Raw genomic sequence first — 21,602 nt, 5'->3', positions numbered from 1 at the left:
CCCCCACTATTCTTTGCGTTTTCTTGGAGTAAAAGCTGGGAAACAAGAAATCAATAGGCTTATTCTTTCACCTTTCTTATATTTCCATTTGCCCCCTAAAATGTATTCTCATACTTTCTCCCACCTTTTATTTTGATTCAGCATTTCTTAGAAGAGAAAAATATTTAGGAAGGTAAGAGTTACTGAAGAACTCAGTGGGAATCCTGTATGAGCTATATAGTTTGAGCCAAGAAAGAAAAGGGAAATGGATTCATGCAGAGAGAGTGGAAATGGAGCTGATAGCTTCATTTTCTGCTTAACTAAAAAAGAAGGCAGAAGGCCTGGCTGGCAGGGTCAAGCCCACAAGGCGAGCCGCTGAGAGCCGTGAGGTGCGGGATGGGCAGTGAAGGCAAATTGAGTGTATTTGATGCTGGCGGAAGAACCAGAGTGCTTTCACTCCATGCAGCCATCAGAAGGAAAGCATAAATTCAGATGTTCTCCATTGATACCTTATGTGTAACAAGAGGTGCCCTCATTGGCTACATTGTTTTGATCCACATGCTTCTAGAAGGGTTGCTGTGTGTTTTCATTCGAGAGTTGTAGGTCCCTGTCCCTCCTGGACCCCCAGCCTCAGGGTTAAGGTTTTATGTTATCTGATAGCATCCTTCCAGCTTTGGCAGGAGAGCGTGGTCACGAGACAGTAACTCAGAACCAGGTGAGAGCTGGTTTAGTTTCACATCAGCTCTGGCCTTGGTGATACACTCGCTGAGAATCGGGAGGCTGGGGGCGCTGTGCCCTCTGTGTCTGCTGTCTGGGTTCCCTCAGGGAAGCACAGCTGCCCCCTGGTCCCTGGTGCGTCTGAGCTCCTTCTGGCAGCAGAGTTGCCGCACCCGCCGCCCACCGGGCCTGACCGTGAATACCAGGGCATGCCTTCCTCTGCCACTCCAAGACGGGGGGCGGGGGGGGGGGCACTGAAAGGGACCAGCCGTCTCCACATCTGTCACGTGACTGCCAGTTACCGCGATTCCTCTCCCGCCCCCCCTTCCCCCATCACTTGCCACAGTCTTTAGATTACTCCTCAGTCTCCTTTCTGTGGCCTTGCTTTACATTCCCGCTGACGCCACCTTTCCTTCAGGATCTCATCTCACAGGTGCTCCTCCAAGGTGGACAGGTAGCCTCTAGGCCCTTCCCGTGAGTCCATTTTCCATTCAGAAGCCTGACTAATCCTCTCCTCCCCTTGCAAGCAACTCCTCGCTGCCTACAGGATACAACTGAAACCAGGCACTGAAGGCCCCCCGCACCTGACTCCAGCCCATCTTTCCACATTTGTTCACCACTCTCCCCGCGGGACCCTCAGCTCCGCTCACATCTATTATCCATTGTGTTCCCTTTGGATGACTTGGGTCCTGTTTTATCTTAAGTTATTTTATTTTTATGTTGTGTCTGCAAACTACCCCAGGTCCTGTGGGAAGTCAATGGCTTATAACTCTTGAATAAAAACGGGGCTAATCTTTTTCCATAACCCCGATGTGTGTCCCCTGGCCTCTGCACTTCAGCTTACCCTCTTCTTCCTCTTGGGGTGCTCTCTCCTGGGCTCCATCCTCCCTCCAAACCCTGCAGCAGTCAATCAGTAACCGTTCCCACTGCCTTGTGGTATCTTTTCTCATATCACCTGTCTCATCACGTTGGTCTCTTGAAAAGCGCTAGTGCTGTTTTTCACAATGCCTGCAGCCCTCCTACAACCCTTGGGGCTGCTTGAACATAGTGGGCACTTAGCAGATGTTTCTGGATGCTCACCGTGGCCTCTAGAATCCTCAGCGTGGCAGATTTGGAAATATGACATCATAAATTCATCAAAGATTATTGGGTTCTGAAGGACTGATTCATCCTAACTAACCTTATAGAAGACCGATCAATCCGAATCATTTAGAGAGAGAATCTTAACGTGCCAGAGAGGCTGGGCACGCGTACACAAGAGCATTTCCTCCCTAGTCAGAAGGTTCTTTCTGGAATCAGCAAGAGATCAGAGATTCCCTACTGAGCACAGACTGTGAATAAAAGGCATATGTGCTTTTTAGGACACCTATAAATTATGACAGCATTCTCTGCTCTAAGGCTAGTTCTCTCTAAAAACCTGGATCAGGCATCTAGAATCAAATTCCCGCTTCCCTCCTTAACAATGAAGGACCTCAGACTCTCGTTTACAGACTTCTCTAAGACGACTGCCGCTCACCCCTGTAACGTTACCCCTCTTTATTCTGGTGTGCTCAGCATATTATAGTTCCCACGTTTATAGATATTCTTGTTAATTACATTTCAGGTTGATTATTTGTGAGTCACAGATAAGGGGGCATCTTAAATCCTGGTCTTGTACTTTTTGAGGATGCCTTCTCTTAGGATCTGCAGCTCTATAAATTAGTACAGTACAACAACCCTACTTGGAAAATCACAAGTGCTGTGCCTCGATTCTAGGAGTCTCAGTGTAAAACCCCATGTAAAGAAGGAGTCCAGAACTGTGTTCGTTGGGCCATTAATGAATCAGTGGTACCCTGGACCTGTGAGCAATGCTATTTTTAAACCCATGGCTGACTTCAGTGATAAAGAGTGTACAGAATGTGCCTTGCCAAGCTTGTGAGCCTTCCCTGAGTAATACCCATGGCTATTATGATGTCAGAACTTGAATATTCTTTACTAAGAACCTAACCAGTGCATCATGCAACTGGGGGCAGGGGGTGAAAAGTTCATCTTTCCCAGAGAAAACAGCAGCACAGGGCATAAGCTGATTCTCCCATTAGGTCATATAAGCCTGAATTCAGAAGTGCCAAGCTCTTATGGTCAGTTTGAAGAACAGTCCCATTTCCATCACCAGAAAATCATTTGTCTCAAAGTTTCCAAACCAAATGAGAGGCATTTGTGACAGCTGATCCTACGCCTTCCACTTGTTCAGGAAAGTCATTGGGTGGTGATTAGAGCGGGCACACCTGAAATCATGACAGCTGTGAGGGTCGGAGCTGTTCCATCCTTGACACATTGATCTCATGAAGCATTTTCACAGGGCACAGAAGTGATGCCTAAATATGAGAGATATGGGATTGAGCTATTTAGAATTTTTTAAGTTGTCTAAAAATATGTGTGTTCTGGTTTTGATGGGTGAGCATGCTGAACATCAAAATATAGTGACATTAAACCTCTTTAAATGACTCATTAGGGATAGCATTCAGGAAAATGACAGTGCTAGTTAGGATGGGGTAAATTATGCTGCAGCAGCAAACCACCCCCACATCTCAGGGACTTAAAACCACGAAGGTTTGTTTCACCGTCATGATGCCTGTCCTCTGGAGTCAGCTGGGGTCTCTGCTCCTTGGTATCCTCGTTCAGTTCTTAGGCTAAAGAGCCTCTGCTCCCTGGATCATCGCTGGTGACCTTAGCAAGGGAAAGAGGAACGACTGGGCAGCTTGCACACTGGCTCTGAGAAGCTTCTGCCCAGAAATGACACTTCCCACTCATTTTTTATTGGCCAAGGTTAATCATAGGCCTAAGACTAACTCTTAAGTTACTTGGCTTGGATGACCTGAGTTGTAATGGGTTTCCAAAGTGAAGGGCTCAGGACAATTTATTGGAAAGAAATATATTGGAATATGTATGTTTTATCATACATATTTTAATCATCCTTTTAAATTTTCTGTTTGGTGTGTATTTAGTAAACATACTGTAGTAGTAAAGTAGAACATATAATTTATTCAAAATAAAGATCCCATGTATTAGGAGTGTTCAATTTTTTTCTGATTCAGTGCTCAATCAAAAAAGCTTAGATCATAGTTTACACAATAGACACAAGTCTGCAATAAGCATGTTGCACTTAGAACCTGGGTCCCAATTAGGACCAAGGGAGTGCTTTTGATTAATGAATTACATGGAAAAGAAATGCGCACGTTTTTAAGGTGAAGTAGGTAAAATATAGAATCTGTACTTGAATCTTCTGAAGCCCTTCAAGTTTCCCAGGCATCCTCTTCAGAGTCGTTGGAAGTTGCTTTCTTCCTGACCTAACCTGCCTTTCCTTGACCAGTAGCGTTTGAGATAAGTACAAATGAGCTTTTGTCCCATTTCATTGTTTTTCTGCTTCCTTTGTCCGGTCATTCCGAAATAACGTACTGAACCCCTCGAATGTGCTAGGCTTTGTTCGGAGCTCTGGTTTTCATCACAAAGAGCCAGTGTGCTGACCTTGGTTAGGTAAGCCTTGGTGAGCAGACCAGCCTCCGTCTCCTCCTCTTTCACTGGATGCTTATTTAGGGCCCACTGTGCTGGGCACTGTTCTACGTGCTCTGTATATACTAACTCATTTAATCCTCACCAGGACCCTGTGAGAGACTGCTACTGTCTCCATCTTATAGGTGAGGAAATTGAGGCACAAAGAGGCTGCATAACTTGCTGAGACCATGCAGCCAAAAAGGGGCAAAGTCCGCGTCTAACGTAATTGCCGGGAACTCAGAAACAATCTGAAATGAGCTCTTGGAACACAGACCACTGTTAAGTTGGAGACTGCCTATGTCACCAAATGCCGTCCTGTGTGTTATAAAGCAGGACACATGAGAGCTATCTGACATCTTAGCTGTGCTCCAGGAGGAAGGTGCCCCACTACAAGATCCAGTGTGATCAGAGAGGGCATCTCCCCTCAGCTGAGTGCTGGTGGCCCAGCACTGTGGAGTTGGTGGGTCATAACAACACCAGGACTAGTTTGATGACAGTGACTCACAGCATTAAAATGTCCTTGCAACAGACCAAAGAACCCACTTTAATTTGCACGGCTTAGAACGGGCTGCTGGTTGCACTGCCAAGGGATCCCTCTACCAAGTGATTGTCACATCCACAACATTGACACACAAATACCTACTCAATATTGTAAATAATACCTCATTGCATTTTTATTGTACTTTATAGCTTACAAAGCACATTACGATGTTACTTTATTATTCTGAGTCTGTTCCCAATACCATTTCACTTGCCATCTATTTTCTCTTTTCTCCCACCTTCTATTTCTTTTTCCTTTTCCTCCTTCCCTACCTTCCTCCCTCCCAGCATCCCTGCCTGCTCCCCCACTTCCTTCCTTGGCTTTTCTTCCTTTGTGTCCTCCCGCCCTTCTACCCTTCATGCTGTGGGCGTGGCACTTCTCTCCCTTCGCAAAGTGATCTCTAATAGAGTTCCGTCAGATGTCGGTTAAAGGTAACTGAGAGTAATGGAAAAGTTCTCTCAGGGACAGAGGAGCTGTGATGTAGAGTTACTGTTGTAAACAGCAGTTGCCATTTAAATCAAGTGAGAAGGATGTGTTTCTGTGCTTGAAGAGGAGGGTGGAATGAATCCTGTCTTGGAAGAGATCCCAGGGGAAAGGTTTGTATGCATTTGGCATCCTAGGCGTCGCTGGTCTGTGTGACATCTTGCATAGAGTTTTCTTTGCAGGTAGATAACAGCCTACGAGAGAGATGTTCATAGAAATACATAAACATGAGTACAAGCGGCAGCGAACAGGTGTTGCACTGTGGGCAGAAGGCAGGTGATGGTCCTTTGTCCTGGTTTCTTTGTATAACAGCAAAAACTTGAGGTTTAGAAAGGGCAGGTCTGAGGAAATGCCTTCCCGGGGCTCCTTAACTGTTGATGTGGCTGGTGACAACTGACTAAACTTTCATATGCCTCCCTAAGAAATTGTGTTGTTTTGAAGTCACACGTCGATCACAATGAACAAATTATTTGCATAAAGAGAGGAGATGTTTAGCCCCTGACAAGAATTGGAACTAAGACGTGGGAGTAAGGCTGAGGATCCTTCTATTGCTTTTCACCCAAGAGGCAGCAAAGACAGGCGGTAAAGGCAGTCTGCCATTTGGCCGGTGTGACTCTGCGATTGTTATAAATACTTTATCATAGCGTGAGTACAAACAAGTTTTTTCAATGAAATACATCCTGAATTATGTTACAGAATGTATTAGTTTCCCAGGGCTCCTGTAACAAAGTACCACCAACTGCCGGTCGCTTAAAACAACAGGAATGTATTCTCCCACAGTTCTGGACGCTAGAAGTCTGAAATCAAGGTGTCACAGGGCCATGCTTCCGCTGAGACTGGGGCGAATCCTTCCTTGCCTCTTCCTGGCTTCTGGTGGCTGCCAGCATCCTCGGCATTCCTTGGCTTGCAGCTGCATCACTCCAGTCTCTGCCTCTGTCATTATGTGGAGTCCTTTCTGTGTATCTGTGTCTCTTTTCCTCTTCTTATAAGCACGTCAGTCATATTGGGTTAGGACTCATCTTAAGGGCCTCAACTTAATTCCATCTGCAAAGACCCTGTTTCCAAAATAAGGTCACATTCACAGATACTCGGGATGAGGACTCCAACATGTCCTGTGAGGGGACACACAATAATAGAATTTCCATAGGGTAATAGAATTTCCATAATTTGGGGGTATAAAAGAGTTGGCAGTGGCATAGTAATAAGAAGACCAAAATGGGAAAGAGTAAAAGTAAGTTTCCAGTTCTGATTCTGAGTGTCCTAACATTTCTGAAGGAGATCCTGCGTAAGCTCAAAAGACAGATCAGTTGTGAGCTGGGCCTGGGATGGGTAGGGGTTAAGTAAAACACAATTTTACTTCACCCAGATGGTACCAGGCATTTAAGAATAATGAATGCTTTTTTTTTTTTTTTTTCATGAAAGAGGAAAAAGCTTTCCAGACTTTATCTGGATTTGGACTTTCTAAACCATTTCTAAAGGATAGAAAAGTTCAATCTGAGGTATCTTAGCATTGCTGGATCCACCCCTAGCCTCCTCAGCGCCTGCTCCGCTCCAGCTCACTGCTTTCTTGAGGGGGTCAGTAATAATTTTGAAACAGTAGCGACTGGAGGGGGATTGGTATGCCAATAATTGGGAGTGGCTGAAAGATTCAGGGACAATGCTTCTGTAAAGATTTGTGACTCAAACAGCTGGAAATTAATACTGTTGAAACTTTAACCGCCTTATTTAGAACATTTCAGGGACAAAGTGAGCAGTCTTCTAGATCTTTGAAAAAATGTGTATTTACACGGAAGTCTTCTGGGTTGAAACCAGAAGTATAGCTGGTTTTGCTTTTATAGTTTGTGGATGTCTGCCTTTTTCATCCCACCGAGTTTGTTTCAAAGGTTATCTTCTTGAGATCCTCAGTTGGAAGGAAGAGGCAAATGTGAAAAACGACACAGCCTCTCCAGGCTTTGGCCTGAGAGGACAATCAGGTGGCAGAGGAGAATTTAAGTGCACGTGAAAACTGATCTGAGGCTCCTCGTTGCCCCCTAGCATGGACCCGAAGAAGGAAACGTCCTAACCCTCGCCCGGCCCGTGCCCAGCCCACGACTGGTCTGTCTTCGAGCTTACTTAGGTTCTCCTTCAGAAATGTCTGACACACTAAGAATCAGAGCTAGAAACTTAGTTTGCCCTTTCTCTTTTTGGTGTTATCAGTATGTCACTGCCAATTCTCTTCTACACCAAAGTGACTACAACTATTCCTTGATAAACATTACAGATGCATTCCTGCGTGGCCTTTCCAGAAGCACCGTAACGTAAACTTATGCAGAATTTCATTTAAAATGATCATTTTGCTTTTGCTTGTTTCCATAGATCATATTTGACTAATTGAAATGCCCTCATAGGCCCTTTGAGGCAAGATATAAGGAAATCACAAAATGAAATGTCTTTTCTCCAAGGAGGGAAAAACAAAGAGAGTTCTTTTAGAATATCATGACTATATAGCCTAAGAAAATTATACTTTAGTAAAATGCTTTGGTTTCTTTAAACCTGTTGAATTGTGTCTCCCCCAAAACTCATAAGTTGAGTTCCTAACCCCTGGTACCTCAGAGTGTGACCTTATTTGGAGATAGGTCTTTACAGAGGTCATCAACTCCGTAGGGTGGGCCCTAATCCAGTATAATTGGTGTCCCTATAAAAATGGGAAATTTGCACACACAGACGTACATAGAGGGAAGACGATGTGAGGAGACACAGGGAGAAGACAGCCACCTACAAACCACAGAGAGGCCTGGAACAGATCCTTTTTTCATAGTCCTCAGAAGGAACCAACCCTGCCTACACCTTATTTTGGGCTTCCAGCCTCCAGAACTGTGTAAGACAACAGATTTCTATTGTTTACGTTCCCCAGTCTGTGGTACTGTGTTACGACCACCCTAGCAAACTAATACACCTATGTTTACAAGGTTTTTTTTAATTAAGATTCTTAAAATTCATGTAACTATTTTGTGTGTGTGTGTGTGAGGAAGATTGGCCCTGAGCTAACGTCTGTGCCAATCTTCCTCTAGTTTATGTGGGATGGCGCCACAGCATGGCTTGACAAGTGGTGCCAGGTCCGCATCCAGGATCCAAACCTGCAAACCCTGGGCCGCTGAGGTGGAGCATGTGAACCCAACCACTATGCCACCCGGCCGGCCCCACAACTATTGTTCTAAACTATTGTTTTGAGTTGTTTTGTTCTCCTTTCATTGATTCCACCGATTTCCTGGAAAAAGAAACTGAAAAGCATGCGTCTTACCGCTATCATTCTTTTCTTCACCAGAATTATATTGGATTGTTAATTTTCAGATGGATTATGAATACTTGGTAACACGGCCTCTAGATAATCAGTTTATGGGCTGCATGTACTTACCCACTGCAGTGAAAGCCTGGTTCATCCCTAGTGATTTATGACTTAGTTTAAGGCAACATGGCAGAGTCACAGAAAGGTGAATTTGAGAAAGGCTTAAAGCTGCTGTAGGTGAGGATACCCACTTTCAGAAAGAGAAGTAAGTCTGAACATGGAGAGTGACTGATTTTGACAAATAATGAGCCGGTAGGTAGATAGATATGTGGGGAATTTGCACATGGTGGGAAAAGGATGTTTTCTCAATTGAAGAAATCCAGCTTACGGTAGAATTTGCAGATTCAAGGAAGATGATGTAAAAGATTTTGAAAGCCCTTCAGAGAATTGCGTTTCTTGGGAAAGCAAGGGGCATACCATGGTGCATTTGGCTGTATTCCCAGGAGGGCAGCCCTTTTTTTCTCTCCGGCAGACGCTGTGGGAAAAGAGGGCTGTCGCCTTACTCCCAGCCAGGCCCAGTAGCTCTTTCTTTTCATTCTCCTGGATCAATCGCTTAATTGTGTTATCATCATTTTATTCTTGACTTTTTCCTGAGAATCATATTGTCCTCCTCATACTATTTGACAACATCTGTGCCCCCAAGGATTACTTTATTTGCCGTCTGCTCTACTTTGAACACCATTTCTCCTGGGAAACAGCTTTACCCACATGGATTCCATTTTCATCTAGGTGTTGACGACAGCCCTCAGGTCAATATCTCCAGCCATGACCTCTCACCCATTCTCCTATCCTGGTTTTTTCCTTGGTACACATAGAACATTTCTTCTATGTTGTTACTAATGCCTGAAATGAAATCTATCCAAAATAGAGCTCTTCTAGCTGGACTCTGCTCTCACAATCGGCAACACCATTCCTTTCTTGGTCTCTTTGGGACGCGAACCCTTGATTTCAGTCTTTTTTCCTTTTGGTATATTTGTCACTCTGTCCTGCTGATCTTTGTTTAGCAATATTTTTGGCTACGTCCTTGTCTTTGGCCTTATGCATGACCTGGTTCAGGGTCACCTTGACCTCTTTCCCGTCTGATTAATCCTGTGTAAGCTTAGCCCATCCTATTGATTTCCACTCTCTTGTCAAAATGGTTTATCTTCCTTCAAGAGTCAGCTCAGCAAATGGGAAGTAGATGCTGATTGTCAATGACCAGCAGCTCCTGACACTTTAACTTTGGTAAATTAAGCAATTCCTTGCCTCAGAGTTTCAGTATGAGTAGTTGAACACTGAATTTTTCAACTTGGATATCCTGTTGGTGCTTGTAATTCAACTTGTTGAAAACCTACTCCATTTATCCCGTCCCGTAGAGATAAATAACTTTAATACCTCTCCCCATCTTTCCCATCACCATCAATGGAACCTGCTCCTTATTGTCCCCCAGATATATTTGATTCCTCTCTCTCCTTTGCCCTTATATCCCATCTGTCAGTATGTCTTGCCTTTTCTTCTCTGCAAAGTCTTATGTTTCTGCTACTTCCTTTCTATTTTCTCAGGCAGTTCCTTAGTCCAGATCCTCATTACCTCACCCCTGGACTGCTGTGACAGCCCAGATCATCTTACTCAAGACCAGTGCTCTGTCCACTATGCATCAGATAAGTGAAGTTTACCTCTTTAAGGAGGTAAATTTATTTTATTTGAACAATTTTGAATGGTTATATTTCTCAAATGTCATCATAACCAGAGGGTACAGAATTGATAGATGACTTGGGATCATTGTTGTGGGTGTCCATTATTTTATAGGTGGTGTAAAGTTGGGTGTGCCCCATACTTTACATCTGTCTCTTCTCACGTATCAGCTTTCATTTTTCCTTGGCTGTTATTGTGCCTTTCTCCTTATTTGGTGCTTTTAGTCTAAAAACCTAAAGAGTGAAGAAGAACAGTGTTTAACAGTACAGATTTGGGATCAGGCAGACCTCAGTTCAAATCCCCACCCTGCTAGTAGTAGCACAGTGGTGTCATCTCCCACAGTTTGGACAAACTGTGTCATCTCCCTACATTCCATTTACTCGTCTCTAAACAGGGAAAATGCTCCTTACCTTACAGTCGTGGGGTGTAAGCACCTGAGCCTGACACAGAGAGCAAACTCAGTGACGACAGTCCCTCCGCAACTTGTTAATTAGGTATTAGGTGTCAATCGGGAAGACGAGTGAAGGCTCGAGGAGTAAAGTGAGTGGCTTTAGTGCTAGGGCTTCACACCAGCTTTTTTCAGGATTTAAAAATTACTTCTAGATGAGTGAAGTCATCAGAAGATGACGATTCTGGATAAGTAGGCTGTTAGTGCACACAGTGGCTATTTATTGGCTTAGCGTTTGTTAATATATTACTACTATGTAAATGCTCCGGAATTGTTGTCTCCAAGCAAAGCCTAATCTTCCTGAGGGCATAGGCCATAGTGCTGGCTCTATACCCCGCCACGCCCCCCACACGTACTTACATGCAGTTAGCAGGATCTGCAATACTGTCCTTCTGCCTTTCAAAAGATACCCCATCTTTCTAATGGCAGCTCAGATCTTAGCTCCTCTGTAAACCCTTGCCTAACCACAACCCATCGTGATTCCTGCCTCTGAACTCCTATTGTGTTTACTTTGGCGAGTTGCTTATATTGCCTAGAATTGTGTATTGTCCTTTGTAATTTGCATTGAACTTGGCAAACACATGAGATTTTAACTCCTTTAGGGCAGTGCTGATGTCCTTGTGCTTCCTTTTGTGCCCAACCCCAGTCTTTTTTATACAGAAGACCCTTAACGCAATCAGTAGTATTATCATTGTCGTTATTGACAAAAGAATTCTGTTGAGCTTGTAGTTGATCCTAAACTGTGCTCTGGTGGAATATACCATATGTTTAACATTATACAGCTAGTGGATAAACAGACTTTGATTGAAAATGATATAAAAGCCCCATAGACATTTAGTATACACTATTTTAGAAATGTATCATTTAGAAATGGGCTAACCTGAAATTATCTTTGTGTTACATGTGAAATATAAACTTGATAAGCAGGATGACTGTCATTAAAATTTTATGAATATTGTTTTGTATGTCAATGAAGAAATTTTTTCTAGTACTTTTCAACCCCCTGAGGCATCAAATTATGATGTTATACAGGGTAATCAAGGGTTATACAGATTAACCCTTTTCTAGATGTTTAAAAATGTCCATTCAGATGCATATTTATACCATTCATATATTTCGACATATATCCTATAATTTTATTATATCTTATGTGCATGATATGACCTATAAGATAGATGTAGCATTCTGCCAGGTATGGGAATTAATCCTTCCTTTGAGTTCTTGATTACAAAACCCAAAATCTCTATTTTCTATCAAATAGTCATTATTCAGTAGAAATGTGTGTCCAAAGGACTTTAGGAAGTGGGGAAGTGGGTTCCTCTTAAAGTGTTCATGATTCCATTTTCTTTAATAATGTAACTGGATTCTGAGTGGTAATCTATTTCATATCTGCCAAACCAGAATTAAACTTTATATACTGATAAAAATGGTGCTGCTATTTTACTTATAATTTCTTCTCTCAAGCTTTGATAGAATTCAGTGAAATTAAATTCAGTTTAATTTTTTTTCTTTTAATCATAGTTGAACCCTCACTCATCCTTGTAGTTTCACCAGAGTCTGATCTTCCAGTAGATAATCTTGGGGTGGCGAAATGGAAAGGAAATGTACTCAGATGTGAAGCAACTTTTCAGTTCATCTAATTGTGAAATATAAAATTATGAAAAAACTAAGCAAATAAGCGGGGAAAAAATGAACTAAATGAGCCAATCCTTTAACAAATGACCTTTTAAAAAATCTTGTGAGTTAAGAACTCAGGAAGATCATGAAGATTTTTAGCTTTTCTTTTTTTTAGGTGGAAAAAATTATTCTTAACTCTAGAAAAATGAATTTCTCGTTAAACCATTAAGACAAAGAGGCATGTGGAATGACCCAGCTTTGAACTTGTGGGGTCAGGGACTGGTTTTTCCTCTTATCATAGGAGTCTTTGCCCATCGCTTGACTTCCTAGTTTTCAAACTAGGACCCTTGTGAGAATGAAAGTGGGGAGATTGCTCTTATTAATTGAATTGACATAACAAGGGTAATTCCGGATTGTCCCAGACAGCGTCAGACGTCTGCTTACCCTGTCCATAAGAGATCTGGCCCAGAGCCTGGGACGTACTAGGTGCTGAAGATTTTAAAATCTGGAGAATCATAAGAATCCTGAGGCATAGAGTTTGAAGTCAAGTGTGAAAGCATTTTATGGACATAAATAGCATCTATAATAAAAAGTAGAAGGCAAATGTTTTAAAAATAGCGTTGTGAATGTGGACTTACATGCGTGTTTTTTAAAAATGCAAAATGAGCATTTGAATAAAGCATCCGAAAGAGGGCCCACTGCCAGCATTGCCTTTAGCATACATGCCATCCAAATGCACCCTACATAACAGGGAACCTAGATTTGTTTGAGACATGAAAGAGGCAGTCTTCTTTTGTCTTTGTGGTGATAAGAAACGACTTCTCACAAATAATGGACTTTAATTCTGCTGACTATAGGATATATTTTAATGTCCGTTTTATAGGCTCTGTTTTTCATTTGCCATGTGCAAGGAAGAATATATTACAGTTCTGTGACATAAGTTGTCTTAAGTTTTAATAAATGTGTTTTTAAGTGCTTTTTACTGATCACTTTTATAACATCCACATAAACTTGTATCAGTAACATTACAAAGCGTGTATGGCCTGATGTATAGCTGATATTCAGTGTTTATGATTTTGACCTGCTTATGGGACAGGTGGCATGGTAACCAGGATGCTGCCCTTTTAGAAGCTTTGGTTCTAGATTATGTGACCTGTTGTGCTTTCACAGGGCTGAAAATGTAGCCACCTTGTCAGGTGTTATCTTGGGAGCTACTTAGGCTTTTGTGGCCCCCTGGACCCTCTACAGGCATCACGCCTGATATTTTTAGAGATTTCAGAGATTTTACAAAGATATTTTAGAGATTTACAAATAATAGTAATCATTATGATTATATAAATAATTACTATTGAAGACTTTCCTTAGCTATATCTTTGAGATTTTGCTTCCCGCAGCAAAGTGGCCTCTGCTGCGGAATAAAGGTAATAAGGTTCTATCAGCAGACTTCCAGCTATGAGATGGATAAGTTCTGGGATCTAATGTACAGCATGGTGACTGTAGTCCACAGTACTGTATTGTGTACTTGAAAGTTGCTGAGAGAGTAGATCTTAAATGTTCTCACCACCAAAAAGAAAAGGTAATTATGTGAGATGATGAATGTGTTAACTAACCTTATTATGGTAATCATTTTGCACTATAAACATGTATCAAATCATCGTGTTGTACACCTTAAACTTACACGATGTTATACGTCAATTATATCTCAATAAAGCTGGGGAAAAAAAATAAGACTATATCGGGAATTGCATCTAGTTCTTGGAATAGTGGCTATTGACCTTATAAAGGAACAGCAGTGGCCACACCAGGCGAGGCCAGAGTCTGAGGCAGGCGGCGTGGTGAAGGGCGTTTCTAGCCATGCAGGCCTCCTCTCTGATCCTGGGCATCTGTCACCAGAGGTAGCCAGTGATGATTTCCACAATTTTATGACCCTTGGCTGTCATCCCAATAACAAATAAGTCATAAGCCATCCACTTCCCCTCTGTAAAATTCCATTTCTACACCCTGGCCTTTCCACCAAGATCTTTTTGAAACACTGAAATAGAGACTAGAGCCACATCTCTTTTATGTAACATCAGCATATTTCTTCTGCTGCCACCCTTGACCCCTCACCCCACCCCCCCACCGCCCCAAGTGCTTGAGGATCGAGGAGTAAGGAGCAAGCTAGATACTGAAGGATAAGGGAAATGCTTATTTCACCTTGCCTCTTCAGTGGATAAGTTACTAAAAGTGAAGGGATTGGTCGTTTCTATGTTGTGTACAACATCTAGAACAATATGGCTACTTAATACTGATAAATACAGAAAAACCATTTTGTGTTATAGAATTAGGGAGAGGTCAACTTGAACAAAAAAAGTAGTAGGAAGAAATAGGTGAAGTGTGGATTCTGAATAAGCAAGCCAAAATCGTCTGGCCAGGCAGAAGGATGTGTACAGGAGTGTAGTCAGATTACACAGGTAGATATTGGAGTTCAGGAACCAAACAAGAAAGCAAGCCTCTGTCAGATTTGTGGGATCAGGGTCAAGGTGGGGTTCAGAACAGATGCTGAGTGTTAGACATACCAAGGCTGCCCCTGGGAAGTCAGAGAATGTCCAGGCTGAAGAACAGACAGAGCATGAGTGCTGAACCCAGGACAAGAGCTGCCTAGCCTCTGCCTTGGTTTTTTTTTTTTTTTTTTTTTTTTTTAACTCTTGCTTTGGGTGGAAAAGTATTGGCAGGTTTTTCTTTACTGTCCAGAGTGAGGCCTGGTTCAGTAGGTGCCTGTGACTGGTAATTTGGAGAACTAAGCTCTCCTGGAGGCCTGGGCAGTTAAAGAGTGCTTTATTCCGTCAACTGAGTGCGTACCGTGTATAATAAACTCAGCTTAATACTGGGGAAAACACCAACAAGTATGGGATATAAACTGTAGCTCTTGCCCCCAGAATATTGTCTGGTTACAGAAGCATGACCTAAAGTGTAAAAAGTTAAATGGCACAAAAGATAAGTCATTCAATTCAACAAGACAAGAGATTTTGCAAGGCAACAATACAATTTATGGCCAAATAGATGGTACCTGGGGTAAGTGCCACAGGAACGGAGAGTGGGGAATGATCACTGTAGGTTGGAGGGATCTGGGAGGAGGAGGGATCTGAATTGTCTTGTCTTTGGGTAAGTTGAGAGAAACAGTGAAGGCATGTCAGATGGGGGAATGGTGTGAGAATATGGAGATAGGAAGTATAAGAGACATTTTAGAAACAGTGAGTCGAACAGCTTAATTAGAGTTGAGGGCTGAAGAGGGTTAATAGTTGGAGATGAAGCCTACGAGGTGGTTGAAATTAAAATGTGATGGTGTAAAGTTGAAGAATCTTCAACTTTATTTTCTAGACACTAAGGAATTGTTGCAAGTTTTTGGACAGAGGAGAGACATGCTTAGAAATATTCTAGAAGGATTAATCTGGTGGCTGAATATGGGCAAATTGGAGGAAGAAAGAGTGCTCAGGTAGACCAGATGTCTTTGTTTGCTTTAGTTCTACTAGAAAGTGATAAGTGCTTTAACTATGGAAGTGGCAGCAAGAACAGAAATAAAGAGATGGATACAAGAGACATTTTGAAGGAAGGAGAAATTAATAAGACTTAGCACCTTCTTGTCCATGGAGGCAAAGAAGAATCATCAAAGGTAAATCCACAGTTTTGGGACCAAGTAACTAGAAAAATATTTTATGAACAGAAATGGGGGTGTTAGGATGGAGGGTAAGATGGCTAGATTTTTAGGAAAAGATAAAGAGTTCAGCTTTGGATGGTTGTCTTTGATGTAGCAAGAGGCAGAAATGTATTACTGGAAGGAACAAGGGAGAGCCTGGCCTATGATAAACATATGGGAGTTGCCTGCATAGAGATGACAGCTTAAACTGAATGGATGATATCTTCCAGAGAAAACAGAGTCAGAAGTGTTGGAAATGCCAACATTTTAAAGGAGAAAGAGGAAAAGGAACCACCCAAGCGTACAGTGTGCAATCAGACACTGGGGAGGAGGTTACAGATTCACTTAAGCACAGATAAGAGCATCAAGAAGGAAGTTGTGGTCAGCAGTATCAGATGTTGCAGAGGTCAAGGAGAATAGGGGCTGAAAAAAGGCCATTGGATTAGGCAATTAGGAAGTCGTTTACTTTTAAGAACCAGTCCTATAGTGTGTGTATATGTGCGAGGAAAAGGATTAAGGAGTGAATCGCGAAGAAAAGGGTACATAAACCATTGATTATAGGTGAGAAGGAAAGAATTAAAAGGGAGAATATGGCTGTTATTTCTCTTCCCTTCTGAGTTGGGAGTTTGTGTGTGCACACACACACGACGGCAGAAGACAGACATTAAGTCATTGATTCGTTTGGCAAAACTTTATTAAGTACCTAACAGGGAGAAATTGAAAGCTGTAAGAGAAAGAGAGGACAGTGGAGGGAGCGTGAAGTTCAAGAGAAAGTCGGAGAGGATGAATCATGGGAATAGGGGGAACTTTTAGTGTTGGAAGGGAGAGACACCTCTTCCTCTGAGACCAGAGAGAAGGAAGAGAGGATGGAGAATGGATGTGGATTCAGGAATGTTTTGAAATGAAGAGAATAAAGGCGGAAAGCAAGGCTGCTGACCTCAAGCTTCTGGACAAAGTGAAAGGTGGGTTATCTGCTAAGAGAGGGTGGACTAGGGTGATGGGTGATGAGGTGAAAAGGAAAATGTTAGGTAACCACTCTAGGTAATGCCAGGGGACGAGAGAGACACGAATACTAGGATGGCTAAACACTAGCGCTGCTTGATAGAAATCCCACTTTTCTTGTGTTACGGTAAGAAATGTTTATCAATTGCAGCTCAGAAGATGGGCAATGGTTGTTTCTACTTTAGCCTTTAAGAATGTATCTTTCCGCATCATCTTAGTATTTTTCCGTAATATATTTTCTATGAGTTTTTGTTTCTTTTCAGTATCACCAAAATTATAAATTGTACAACTATTTCAGACTAATGGTCTTATAGATTTCTGAGGATATATAAATTGTGGGTGAGATGTTGGTATGAAATAAAGGTACTCTCTAAATAAATTTATCAATATATGAATTCAGCAGAAAAGTGAGTGATTAGAGCCTGTGAATTGTGCTACCCACTCCCTCCAAAAAAGGCTATTATAATGTTAGGCTATCTAAGTGAAAACATCAGACCAACTGCTGATCTACTCAACCCTACAGACTAAGATCCCAGAGGGTAATTATGGTTCATCCAGAAGCTCGCAGATCATGAGAGACTCCACAGTTGGACTTATGTGGGAAGACGTTTCCTCAAACGAGTGAACCTGACAGGGTCTGTGACAAGGAGTAGCTGACCATGTGGGACAACTAAGAATATCAGTTAACTGGGCCGCCTCATGTTGTCTTTAGTTTTAGTAGGATTTCAACCCAGTGATAATTGAGGAAAAATCTGTTTCTATCACAAACAATATTTATTAAAAAATAAATAATATACAAAGTCCCAGCATTCTGATTCTGTATCCAGATCTTAACTGTATTCCTGGCTCTACTCTAGCAAGTTTCCCATCCTCCTAATGGTGGCAGGTGGGACACGGGAACTACTTGGCCCCGCAAACTGAGTGACCAGAATGTGTTTCTGAGTGGAATAGATCCACTTCTCCAACCTTGTTTTGAAGTGAGAGGAAAATATTCCATAGGACCCCAGTACTGGTCAGAACTGAAATGAATCTGTTACGTTTACTCATGCAGTGGTGACTGAAATATTTATTTTTCCCTTTCTCTTGTAGGTATGGCCTCACATGTGCAAGTTTTCTCCCCTCACACCCTTCAATCAAGTGCCTTCTGTAGTGTGAAGAAACTGAAAGTAGAGCCGAGTTCCAACTGGGACATGACTGGGTACGGCTCCCACAGCAAAGTGTACAGCCAGAGCAAGAACATACCACCTTCTCAGCCAGCCACCACAACCGTCAGCACCTCCTTGCCAATCCCAAACCCAAGCCTACCTTACGAGCAGACCATCATCTTCCCAGGAAGCACCGGGCACATAGTTGTAACATCAGCAAGTAGCACTTCTGTCACTGGGCAAGTCCTCGGCGGACCACATAACCTAATGCGTCGAAGCACTGTGAGCCTTCTTGATACCTACCAAAAATGTGGACTCAAGCGTAAGAGTGAGGAGATTGAGAACACAAGCAGCGTGCAGATCATTGAAGAGCATCCACCCATGATTCAGAATAATGCAAGTGGGGCCACTGTAGCCACTGCCACCACATCGACTGCCACCTCCAAAAACAGTGGCTCCAACAGTGAGGGTGATTATCAGCTAGTCCAGCATGAGGTGCTGTGCTCCATGACCAACACTTATGAAGTTTTAGAGTTCTTGGGCAGAGGGACGTTTGGGCAAGTGGTCAAGTGCTGGAAACGGGGCACCAATGAAATTGTGGCCATCAAGATCCTGAAGAACCACCCGTCGTATGCCCGACAAGGTCAGATTGAGGTGAGCATCCTGGCCCGCTTGAGCACAGAGAGTGCTGATGACTACAACTTTGTCCGGGCCTATGAGTGCTTCCAGCACAAGAATCACACGTGCTTGGTCTTTGAGATGTTGGAGCAGAACCTCTATGACTTTCTGAAGCAGAACAAGTTTAGCCCCTTGCCCCTCAAATACATTCGCCCGGTCCTCCAGCAGGTAGCCACAGCCCTGATGAAACTGAAAAGCCTAGGTCTTATCCATGCTGACCTCAAACCAGAAAACATCATGCTGGTCGATCCATCTAGACAACCATACAGAGTAAAGGTCATCGACTTTGGTTCAGCGAGTCACGTGTCCAAGGCTGTGTGTTCCACCTACTTGCAGTCCAGATATTACAGGTAAGACCATCTGCACCGAGACAGGAGTTACTCAGTGCCCAGTGGCATTCACAGAGAATGTGCAGTGTTAGTCACTGGGGGGAAATAAAATTACACACCTGCAGTTGCTGTCCTCGAGTGGTCATAATTTAGTCAGGAAATTAGAACATGTGCACATTGAAATGATGATTAGAAGCCGTGTAAGAATGATGCCAAGTAAGATTCTTGGCATAGATGTTGAAACTTGGAAGGGATTCCTGGGGGCTGGGGTGAAGAGCAAAGGCATAGCACAGGAGTTAGTTCCTCAGGGATGGGGAAGATCCAGACGGATGGAGGAGAGAAAGGGATGTACATTACTGAAGTCACTCCGGCAGGAATGCACAAGACTCGCATAGGAGACCAGGAGAACACCTACCTGGCCAGCACAGAGGATCTGTGGGTGGTGGGATTGAAAGGATAGGTGGTACCAGTTTGTTGAGGTCTTAAATACCAGGCTAAGGGACTGCAATTGTCTCCTTAAACATGGAGCAAGCACTGAGGTGTTCAAACAACAGGGGGTAACGGGAAGAAAGTGATGCTCTCAGAAGATGGCTTGTGCATCCCTGTGGACGAGGGATGGAAGAAGGGAGAGACTGCATCCCAGGGGCCGATCAGCTTGCTCCTGTGGTGAGAGAATTCCCGGTTTGGGGTCAGGATGATGGAAGGATTGTAGTACCCTTGGTAGGGAAGTGCAAAGCTTTCATCCTTCACTCATTCACCAGGGATTTATTTCACTTCTAACATGTGCGAGGCATGGTTCTGGGTACCAGGACCAGCCACAACAGCAGAGGCCAGGCCCTCACCATCCTGGGTCATCTAGCATGCTGGTTCCCAATGCTGGCTACAAGATTAAAATCACCCGAAGGGGCTTTAAAACATAACCTGGCTTGGATCTCAGACCCCACAAACTGCATCCACATCTCTAGGGGTGGGGTCCTGAATGGGTGTTTTTTACAGCTTTTCTGGGAGTCCCAGTGTGCAGCCAGGGTTGGGAACCGACTCTCTGGTGGGACCCAGTGAGAGCACTGGCTTTGGAGTGAGGAGAAGCTGGGGTTGAACCTGATCCCTCCACTCCCCAAGCTGTGCAACTTGGGCATGTTGCCTCATTTCTCTACACCTTCTTGTCCTCACCCGTAACCTGGGAACATCCGGTCACCAGCCTGTGGGGCTGTCGGGATGATGGAATGCTGTGATGTAGCCTAAGTGCTTCCCTCAGTGTCCAGCATGTGATCAGCGCACAGAAGGAGTGGATAGAAATAGGAAGCAAGAGAGTCTCTTCTGTGGAGATTATGATGGGTTGTTTGAGCTCACGTTGAACAGTCCAGTGAAAACGGAAGCTGGCAAGAAACAAAACTAAAACTCCCCCGAGAAGACAGGACTGATAGACATTTAAGAGATTGACATGAGGGCAGTAAAAGCAGAATCCCAAGACTCATCTCTGAGCACTTCCTCCCTGATGCTCGATGGTTAATGTGTTTTCTCCACACTTCCTTCCAGGCCATGGAGAAAGGGCTGGAAAATGTGCTAGAGCCATGTCAGCATGGCTGGCTCGTCCCCCGTTCCTGAGGCTGACCTCGTATTCCAAAGTGCCCACCCATCGGGCCTGGCCGGCTCTGTAGACTGCTGCAGACCCCTCCCTCCTGTTGTGTGCCCACGGCACCCCCCCGCCCCGGTCCCTCAGGTGTGGGTCTTGGTAGCTAACCCCGCACCTTCCTGCCCTGGGAGGTCTGTAGCCACAAGACACAGGTCTCTGCCTGCCCCTCTCCCCTTCCTCAGCTTAATCCTAACTCAGACAGGTTTCCAGGCCCCTCCACTTCTGCTCTCTCTCCCCTCCTTGGCCCACCCTCCCTTGAGGAGGCATTTCCTGAGCGACTGCAGCTCTCTTCTAGGCTCCTACATCCGTCCTTCACCAGCCGTTCCCTTCACACTAAGCCCAGGTGTGCAGCATCTCCCCCATCTGGGGAGGAGCCTGCTTCCCTGCCAGCCTCCGGAAGGATGGATCCACTCCCGTTCACCTGTGTCCTCTCCACTCACTTGCTTCGTAAACTTTTGCAGTCTGCTGTCTGCCCCTCTGCTCCAGAGCCAGGCGTTTCTCATCAGAACTGAGTGGCGAGGGAGGCCACGAGCCCAGCGCTCTGGCCACGGAGGAAGGGGGAGCCTGGACTTGAAGGCAGAGGGAGGGGTTGGGGCAGCCCGGGTCCTCTTTAGAAAGTGCCCTTCTTGGAAAATGAGCTAAGGGTGGCATCCTCATGGGTCACCAGCCCGTCTGAGGGATGGCCGTGCCATGGCCTGCTCTCTACTGCTCCTGTCACTTTATGTTTGGGTGTGCCAGTTCAGCATGCCAAAGGCCACTTCTTCCTCGGTCTCGGCCTGAATGTAGGGTGAACGGCAGCAAAGTTGGGCTGCTCACACTTTTAT

General features: G+C 44.0%; 1 protein-coding gene across 5 annotated transcripts in view; it reads left to right on the top strand.

Annotated features, from left to right (window-relative positions):
* The first annotated feature begins 10,117 nt into the window (after nt 1–10,117).
* HIPK2 (homeodomain interacting protein kinase 2) overlaps nt 10,118–21,602 on the top strand; it is a 136,792-nt gene continuing 125,307 nt past the window's right edge. The window contains exons 1-2 of one of the 5 annotated variants that reach the window (XM_046669783.1): nt 10,118–10,243; nt 18,083–19,166. In XM_046669783.1, coding sequence (XP_046525739.1) covers nt 18,085–19,166 — 1,082 coding nt within the window. In that variant the 5' untranslated portion in view covers nt 10,118–10,243; nt 18,083–18,084. Of the gene's footprint in view, nt 10,244–16,733; nt 16,954–18,082; nt 19,167–21,602 lie in introns of those variants that run through there. The other 4 variants (XM_046669779.1, XM_046669781.1, XM_046669778.1 and 1 more) reach the window with 4 other exon arrangements.

Source organism: Equus quagga, chromosome 8, assembly GCF_021613505.1.
Source record: "Equus quagga isolate Etosha38 chromosome 8, UCLA_HA_Equagga_1.0, whole genome shotgun sequence".
Taxonomy (NCBI): Eukaryota; Metazoa; Chordata; class Mammalia; order Perissodactyla; family Equidae; genus Equus; species Equus quagga.
Note: the sequence above shows the minus strand (reverse complement) of the source record. Positions and strands in the feature narration are given on the sequence as shown.